The 9,259-nt window shown below is 42.8% G+C and overlaps 1 protein-coding gene across 3 annotated transcripts; it reads right to left on the bottom strand.

Moving 5' to 3' along the window:
* Window positions 1–696: 696 nt before the first annotated feature.
* On the bottom strand, window positions 697–8,701 carry LOC119179007 (uncharacterized). Of its 3 annotated transcripts, none has more exons than XR_005110805.2 (2): window positions 4,783–8,701; window positions 697–846 (listed from the first exon to the last, which is right to left on the bottom strand). XR_005110805.2 is itself a non-coding variant. In XM_075869907.1 (2 exons), the coding sequence occupies exons 1-2, from the start codon at window positions 8,219–8,221 to the stop codon at window positions 794–796; spliced, it is 645 nt and encodes a 214-aa protein (XP_075726022.1). In that variant the 5' UTR covers window positions 8,222–8,681; the 3' UTR covers window positions 697–793. The 3 variants fall into 3 exon arrangements, 2 of the variants coding, with proteins under 2 accessions (XP_075726022.1, XP_075726021.1); XM_075869907.1 differs by having other exon boundaries at window positions 7,630–8,681; XM_075869906.1 differs by having other exon boundaries at window positions 7,570–8,678.
* Window positions 8,702–9,259: the final 558 nt, after the last annotated feature.

Genomic DNA, 9,259 nt, shown 5'->3' with positions numbered 1-9,259 from the left:
ACCTTTACCGCGGAGACGTGCTCGTGGCACCCCTGTGTAGTACTTTGTGCCCGTGGCGTGGATAAGCCTACTTGCTTTCCCGCCGCGCCTTTTTGCAACGGGCTGTACTGCGTTGGTGTTGCCACAATAAAGTGTTGCGACTTGAGCAGTATCGTGTTTCCCGCCACGGCGACGGTTAACGCGTGCCCTGCGGCTCGCTAAGACCGGACCCACGCTGGTGGCCGTACTCCTTCGGGATACGTGTACACGACAAAGTTTTATACTTAACTTCGGGGATTCATGTTTTCATAAAGTTTTCACAATATATCAGTAAGGTCGAGTTGGAAACTATGCATTTTTGGAAAAGGCCCACGAACACGACGGAGACACGAGATTAGAAAGACTCAGTACTTCGCCTTTGTCTTGTCCCTCCGTTGTTTTCACGTTCATTTTCAAAGTATCTATTAAAATGCTGACAACGCTGTTTCACTGCCAGCAACCTTTGGCGTGTAAGAAAGGGAGCTAAATTTTCTCTCAGCCTGTAAACCAAGGAATTGCGGCTACTCGATGTGCGATAAATAAAAGACCAAAATTAAGAATGACCAGCTGATGTTGATAACAGGTGCTCATAGCAGCACTTTTTTGCTGTGCACTTGAATTCCTGTCTTATGTAATGTTATGGTCCGTGAGTACACAATGACACTACTACAACCAAGAAAAATTTTACTAACATTTATTTGTAAAATAACTGCTACAAAATAGAATTCTGATCCCCTTCTTAGTAGTTGCATAATTTAGCTAGAAGAAGACAGCATCATCCAACTTCCTGATGACTTGACAACAGGGTGAGTCCACAATGTACTGGACCTGTACAAGATGAAGAAAACAGACGAAAAAAACAACAGATAAATCAAAGAGTTTAAAAAATGGCACCTGAAACTTTCAACTTGCCCACCACAGCAGTGAAAAGACTCCTGTTGTCATATGTATTTTCTGCCTGTTGGTCCGCGGGCACAAGTGCCAGTCTTGTTTATTAATAGAAGCTGCTTAGCATCACTTCATTGCAAGACTTTTCTCTATCCGCCACCCGAGAACGCGCTCTGTAGCGGTCAGGCTCCGCCTGGAGACTTGTGGCAGTGTGACGTTAATGTGGGCAATATATACACAGACTTTGGTTGCCTAATTTGTAGCAAACTCATTGTAAGCAAATTTCATAGTTGAATTCTTAAAATATTTAAATGTTATATTGTAATATAACACTAAAATGCTGAGGCTTTAGAACATTACAAACTCAGCCTGCCTACATTAACAATCCCAGTGCCACAGGCATGCAAGAACTGCTTGCATAATCATGAATCAACTAAACCATTTTGATATATTGACAGGTTTTCAAAAATGACTATTTTTGAAAATTTGATATTCATATTTTTCTCTTAAAGGGCAAGTTACTGTTGCTGAAAAGAAAAAAAAAAGCAAATCATATACAATATCTGATACTTTTTGTTTGCAGTTTACAGCTGCACATGGTAAAAGGATGCATGCATGAGTGTTTGTTGTGTGCCATTCATGGTATTATTTCCGAAATCCTTATTCAATTGATATTTAGTGATCAGCCTATAAATTTTCTTGTTTTTATTTTTGGGAAGTTTTTCTACTTTTGGCAAAAAGCAAAACAAAGCAAGAACTAGTTCTAGAACTTTTATGAAAGAGACAGGTTTGAGGTTTGACGTGATGAGAAGTCAATAAAGAAGGAATGCCACAGAAAGGATTGCCTCAACAAAGGAATTTGGTTCGTTGGGGTAACATACATTTGGCAATGTTTTTATGTACTTCTAGTTAATGCTCCACCACTAGCTTACAACAAGGAAAAAAAATAAGGTGGTGCATGCAGAAAGTTAACTCATCACATAATGTGAAAATTTGACCCAGAACAAGAGAAGGAACAAAGACGAGTGCTCACCTCCAACAAGATTTATCTTGAAGAGCAAACATATATACTCTTGAGCTGCAAAAAATAGACAAATCATTCAAAAAGCCCACAACTGCCATGCACGAAAACCTTACATCCTCAGGAAAGACAATTCGTTTTGACAAATCCCTAGAGACAGAGTGAGAGAAAGTACTGATGCAGTTCAGGTCTAGTCTACAAATCTTTTTCGCCACGACAATTTCTCTTGTAGTTTTTTTTTCCCAATGATAATGGTGTCACACAAAAGTGGTTTGGAGCCACACCTGCTGCAGTGCTAGGCCAAGAAACGATTGCGACCATTCTTGAGGTTACAAGGGTGTTCATTGCAGCACGTGTGGCTGCAAAATGATTTTGCGGGACATCATTATTGCTGGAAGAAAAAACAACAAATAAAATGACAAGAGAAATTATCGAGGCAAAGAGGATTTGTAGACTAGAGCTGAACTGCATCAGCACTCTGTCTCGGGCTTTGTCAAATTGTCTTTTTTGAAAATGTAAGATATTTGCGCGTGGCAGTTGTGGGCGTCTTGAATGATTTGCCTGATCTTCACATTTCAGGAGTATATATGTGTTTGCTCTTCAAGATAAATCTTCTCGGAAGTGAGCACTCGTGTTTGTTCCTTCTCTTGTCCTGGGTCAAATTTTTGTGCTATGTGATCCGTTATGCATTAACAACATGCCTAACTTCATACTTTCGATCCCTGAAGTCAGTCCTTAAAGGGCCACTCACCAGGTTCCATAACAAACTGTGGAAGTTGTGTATCTAACGGAGAGCATTATACCACAAAAAGTTTTTCAATCGGTTCATTACGAGCTGAGAAAACAGTTTCTTCTTTTTTTAACAGCAGGAAACAAGGATGAAAGGAGGCAAGCTCAAAACCCTTGCCACTCCCCCGTGTAGCCTTCACAAGCCAAATCTCTTTCCTACCCTCTCCAGCATCCAACCAAGAGGTCACGTGCACATGACGTGCTCAAACAAGGCCAACCCTCGAGCGCGCGAGCGGTGTCGTTTTGTTGACCAGCATTGTATTGTGTCTACTGCCTGTTCTTGCGACATTGTTTGGAAACGCTGGCTTTGATGCGGTTGAAAAGATGAGCATAATGAGTGCTCGAATGCGCAGGACCATTAATTTCTTTTCCAGGACAGGAGTCTGCTTGATGCAGTAACCGCGGAGACACAAACGCATGCGAAACGCCAGCACATTAGCTCGGCATCTCGTTGCAATTCACGGGGAAAAAATGCAAAAGACAAACACATTCTTCTATTGCGTCTCAATATGTATCGCAAGTTTTATTAATCTCTTCAAGCAACAAATTACATTAACTACGCATGTCACGTTAAATAATTTCCGTCATGTCACGTGCCACTGTTGGCAGCATCAGAGCACAGTCGTATACATATAGGACCAACGTCACTGCACTGCTGTGTATGTAGGGCGATTCATACTTGCACATCATAACCTCCTTCTCTGGGGGCGCGACCCGAAAAAAAGGGGGAGAAGCGTTCGTTTTGAAATTTGACCCATTTCCGCGTCGCATAGAGTTGCAATGTTTGGCAGACGTGACCATAAACTCCCAATGTGCGCATTGCACTTGTCAGCTCAAAATCGCCAAACCCGGTGAGTGGCCCTTTAAAGAAAAGCAAAAATTAGAGGAGGAGACATGAAGAATGCTTAGAAATTTTGCCATATGTCTACACCAAAATGGAATGCTATTATTAATTAGAAAAATGTATCTTTTCCTTGGCAACCAGCAAACATGACTGAGAACACACGAATACTTTTTTGTCCAAGTTAGCTGCTAAAGAGCCGAGACAAGCTCCGTGAAATCCTCTTGAACAACTTGCACAAGTAATGTCCAATACTACCCCACTATATTGTGGTTGCCGGCAGACACAATGTAACTTGTAAATACTATCTCTTGGCTGTACGCGAGCAGCCATGGAGTTTATGAGGGGAAAGTCTTCGATCATACCATTCTGTATGCATTGCAGCAAATGTTTGCGTAGCATAACTTGGTTAAGGTTCAAAGTTTCTGGTTTTCTGCCTGACGCTATATAATACATGTTCGCAATTGCAAACAAGCCACAGTCAAGTGTGTTGCACTGGTTTTGTGCCTTCATTGTTTGAATGGTTAATGTTGGCGATTGTAATTTTAGAATATGACAGATTTGCCTAACAGCGTCAGGAGGGGTATCTTGATCAATTGAATCATATATGAAGACTGTGTTTTTGTCCGCACCAACATTTGTTACTGTAAGCCAATGATTGGGGTTCTGAACATGCAAGATTTGAACGAAAGGGCCTTTGATTTCAGTGAATTGTAAACATCGGCCCAGTAAGACATCTTGAAAGCCGACACAAGTAGGATACTTTTTCTGAATTAAATACAGTGCGACATTGATTACGCTATCTGATATGGAGGTGCCCTGTACCAGAACATTTAAATCTGCATCTGAAAGAGAATACCGTTTGTAGACATTTAGCATGTCTACTTTAACAGTTGCAAGGCCTACCTTTTTTACTTGATTTGGGAAAAATTTACGCTTGACAGCTCTCACTTTTTTTGGCCGCCCCCTTCTTGCTTTAACCAAAGGTACCACAAGTTTTGTACTGTTAGAATGCCCAAGATAACTTGTGGCAGTAGTTTGTGCTAACTGAGCTGGTGCAGCCTTTATGGCTGCTGAAGTTTGGTTACGAGGAAATGTGGTTAAATTTCTGAAGAAAGCCTCGCAGGACGAAAGTTTTTCCATTAACTCCTTCTCACCACAATTAGATAATACGTTAGCCACGGTTTTTGACATTTCGCAAAGACTCCTATAAGCATAAATATACTTCTCTTGTGCAGTGTCAAGCTTCACACAGGGTGGTGACTGAATGCTGCTTGTTACCACTGGTGTGGCACTAGTGGTTGTGCAGCTGTCACTCAGGAAATGATCCTTGCACCACCTGTCTGGTATGCAAGCCTTGTCGAAAAGATCTTGCTTAGTAAAGTCACGCACTGCTAAAATATGTGCACAAGGCAGAGTGTACTGGTTATAAAAAGCACATGTGCAAGAAGCCAAGCACAATGAAACACTGTACTGTGATCTTGGTGAAACTACAACATAAGAATTAGGAGTGGAAGTGACTTGATAACTTACATTTTTAAACTTCTCATACTGCTCTAGTACTTTACTTGTAGCCTCAGAAGTGCAATTACGGGACAATTCTAGCTGAAATGAGTCATTAAAATCATTTATGTTTAGGTTCAGCTTCATTTCTTTAAGCTTAGAGAACTGTAGAGATAAAGAATCATTATCAATGTAACCTACCAATGCTTCTATTGCTTGAACCAAATGCATGCTTGAAGAGAGATAATTTTTAATCTTTTGATTGTGGCACTCGATGCGATTATTAGTATTATTACCAAATGTAGGAAGGGCTTGCCGATATGCATGTACCCACATTTCCTTACACAAGTGCCAGTTATGCATATAGTAATGAAATCTGTGCAAGTCATAGCTTGGAGGTTAGCAAGCTTATCGAAGTAGTCTTGCTCAGTGGGGGAATAAACTAAGCTTTTTAAGAGAGGAAGCAACTGATCACGTTGCTGTCTAGCTTTTTCATTAACCTTCTGCTGGAAACAATGCAACACATGCCACGTACACAAAAGTATGTTAGAATTAGAAAGAATTCTGGTTAAAATGTGCAGTTCATTGAGATCTTTATCAATCATCACTACTTTGCAAGCAGACACAACAAATGGGTTGAAATCTACAAACTTTGTGAACATGGGCTCAACAATTTCAGTCGTCTCATTTCGTAAGAAGGCATAACACACAGGTCTCCCACGACCACGACCATCTTGAACTAATATAGAGTAAAGAATATAACCCTCAATATTCACTTTATACGTTCCATCAATAAACAGAATCTCTGGATACTTTTCCAAAATCTCACGCATGTGCGTTGTTTGAAGAAGTATGAATTGCAGGTTATTATTTTGATTCATTTCATAGTGAATAACCCAGTTTGGATTATTTTTTAGCAAGGTCTCTACCTTCTCTAAAACCATTTCATCATGAGCCTGCTCATTGCGGATAGGAATAGAAAATCGTTGCTTGTAATTATTAATGTCCTTTGTAGTTAACTTCTTACCAGTTTTTTGCTCGACCAAGTTTTTAAAATCCTTTGCGCCAATATTACATTTAGCTAAGTCAAAGAATTCTTCTTTTTCTCCATGATTCAGGAGCCTCTTCTGAGGATACAAATCATAATATTCTGTGGGATGGTTATGCTTAGCTTGTAGTTTAGTTGTCTTGTAGTGCAGAGTAGGCGATTTACATAGGCTTACCGATACTGTCATTTCACAGCCAGTACCATTGTAAGCTTGCTTTGGTCGCTTTCCTATCCCCCTGGGCTTTATTGTGCGACCGTGAATGCAGCTATATTTAATCCTAATATACTCGAAGTCCTTATTTTCTGATGTGAATGGACTTTTATTACTCTTATTTATCATGACTACATGCCTGCCCTCCCTGCACCACTCATCAAAGCTTTTCTTAAAAGAAGGAAAGTTATCAAATGTTGCATTTAAATAAACTTTGCTACCCCCACCATATAGTGTATTTACTGGGTTATTGAGGACGGCTGGGTTGGCACCAGTGTTTACACAAATAGCCTGGGCACCAAGGCTGACAGGCCTGCTTCTGGATGTCAAAGCAGCCTCACAATACTTGTACTGCACAGCTGCAGTGCACCCAGCTTCCATAGGGTCACCAGCCTCTGTGCCAGGATCGCGCTCAATTCGCATGCAATCCCGAGTCAGTGCTGGTAGATGGCTTTTGCAGACAGAAACCTCGTTCACAGCGTCATTCGTGACAGATTCACAGTGAGTCGCGGAACTAACTGAGCAGTCTTTCAACTGCTTGCTAGGAACACGCTGCACCTTTTTAAAACTATCACGAATGACGTTGTGCGAGACACTGGCTCGTCCTTCAGGCTTTCTGCCACAGACAGCAGAAGAAGCAGACTGAATCTGTTTCTGGCTCACAACTGCTGTCATAGGTGAAGTGGACCTGATGGACTTGGCAGCTGTCACAGCAAGAACTTTGCCTTCACTGTCTGCACACAGTTTAGAGCTCTGTTCTTGCTTGTGCAGTGCCGCAGCCTTCCGCCGGCTCTTCTTTGACTGCACCAGTTTCCACTCACTGTCGCCACACTGGCCGACAGCCTGTGGCACAGCTGCTTTTCCAGCACTGGCCTCCTCTTCCCCCACAGAAGAGCGCACAAGAGCACTCTCATGCTCCTGTGAGGCTCTCCTTATTTTCCTGTCACAAGTGGTGCTTGCACCTCGACTAGGGATCATTGGCTGAATAGGCCTCTCCCCAGTGTTTCCCTTGCATGGTACACTTGTGCCATGGAAAATGGGGGAAGGCAGGCTGTCCCAGGTCCACCAAGCCTTGCTTCCCTTGCAGCAAACGCGGACACCGCCAACGAGCGTAAAGCCAATACCATGAATGGTACTGGCCAGTTGGTCAGTCTCGTGTCTCTGCATGAGAGCACTGCTGGTTTTCCAGACAGGAGCTGGTGCAGCGGAAGGTCCACCTACTGCTGGAGAATATTGAACTGCATGCATACCAAGTGCTGGAAAATCGACTTCCAAGTTGATGGAAAAGTGCTCCTGCCGAGCCCACCCACTCCATGCAGATGCCTTGGACTCCTTGTAGGACTGTTGGATGTGTCTCCTCTCTAGATGGGTGGACAAGGCACAGGCCTCACGGTGCAGGAAGTCTGTTAGCACCTTGTTGCCAAGCCGGCTGGGGTGGACACCATCCCTGCTCAGGAATCCAGGCCAGCTGTCCACAAGACTATCCAGGATAGTGAAGCCCCTCTCCAGGCAAAGCTGTGCAAGTGCGGCATTCACATTCCTGTAGTGGTCATTCAAATGACAAACATCACACAACTGTTCTTCCCCTTGGCGGTACCGATTCTGCCCCCGAGGAAGAATGGCAGAAAAAGCTACATGCAACGTGGGATTGCTTTCGATGATTCCCTGAGCGAGCTGGCGATATTTGTCCATGCACATGTTGACACTGTCAACAGTGTTGTTTGTGCCAACATGTACAATGACAATATCAAAACTGGCCAGCTTGTCAGCAATCATTGAGAGCAAGTGCTCAATCCTTATTCCTCTGTGTGCGGCAACGCTAACAGACAAGCCACGGCGCGATGGGAAATACTGGTCGACGTATTTCACCATTGAATCGCCCGCTACTAACACACGCGTCATGTTGCGCACACTTTCAATTCAGAATTACACCATGAAAAAAAAAAAGGAACAAGAAAGTGAATATTTAATCTAAAACACAGCTGTCAACTACGCAAATGCACTACGACACAGATACGAAGCACGTTAACACGGATGACCAAAGAAAGGGCCACGCACAGATACTGCTAAATCAGCCTATACGCGAAAAACCACAAAAATACGTAATGGGATGGATATAAACAACGTTAGTAAATATAAAATAGCAGTGAAAATAAGTGGTTGAGCTTAGATAAAGATGATGTTCGAGGCTTGCGAATATGTAGCAGAACAAGGCCTGTAGACAGCTCGCAGAAGCAGCAACCAGTCGTACTCCAGCAGCAGCAGCAGCAAGTGAGCGTCTGCTGGCCAGCTGAGCCACGTTCCGATTCGGTAAATTCGAACAACGCGCTAAATCGGAAACGACGTATGTCATGACAATTTTTGTGACGTCACTTCCGTGCGGCGCAGTAGCCGTTTCTGTGTGGGGATGGCTGGAGTGCCGCGCGGCGCAGCAGCCATTGCCAAAGGAAAATAATGACTAGGTCGTTAGCTACCTGCTGCAACAAATAAAAAAAAAACAAGATGCAACATTTTTTTCTTTCAGTACTTCTCTTTCTGCCCCCCACCTCCCGCACACACACGCACACCAGAGCTATAAGCGTCCAAGAAGGAAGAGAGACTGTTTACGGTTGCGCACCTGTCATTGCTTCTCTAAATGTTTCGGTGTGAGGGGGTTTATCGGAGCAGCAAGGATATAATGTACGACAGGAATCAAAGGTGAACATTCGACATAAGCCTGTCTGTTTTGGATAGAAACTGAATGAATGAAAACTCCAACCAAAATATATTTAAGGAAAAAAAAAGCAGATGTTTTGAAGCTGGTCCGGCTTCTTCATCAGGGGGAGAGATTGGCTTCAAAACGTCGTTTTTTTTAATATGTTTTGGTTGGACTTTTCTCATTACTTCAATGTACGAATAGAAGTGATATGGTGGTAAAAAAAGGGTTGCCCCAGTGGCTTT

Source organism: Rhipicephalus microplus, chromosome 7, assembly GCF_043290135.1.
Source record: "Rhipicephalus microplus isolate Deutch F79 chromosome 7, USDA_Rmic, whole genome shotgun sequence".
Taxonomy (NCBI): Eukaryota; Metazoa; Arthropoda; class Arachnida; order Ixodida; family Ixodidae; genus Rhipicephalus; species Rhipicephalus microplus.
The sequence above is the reverse complement of the archived record's forward strand: the minus strand, read 5'-3'. Positions and strand labels throughout refer to the sequence as shown.

What these genes read in the sequence shown, in the direction of transcription:
- LOC119179007 (XM_075869906.1), bottom strand. Translation starts at nt 8,221, where the DNA reads ATGACGCGTGTGTTAGTAGCGGGCGATTCAATGGTGAAATACGTCGAC. An exon ending in AGTCGATTTTCCAGCACTTG is followed by an intron (nt 847 to 7,569) that starts GTATGCATGCAG and finishes CATCTTGTACAG; the next exon opens with GTCCAGTACATTGTGGACTC.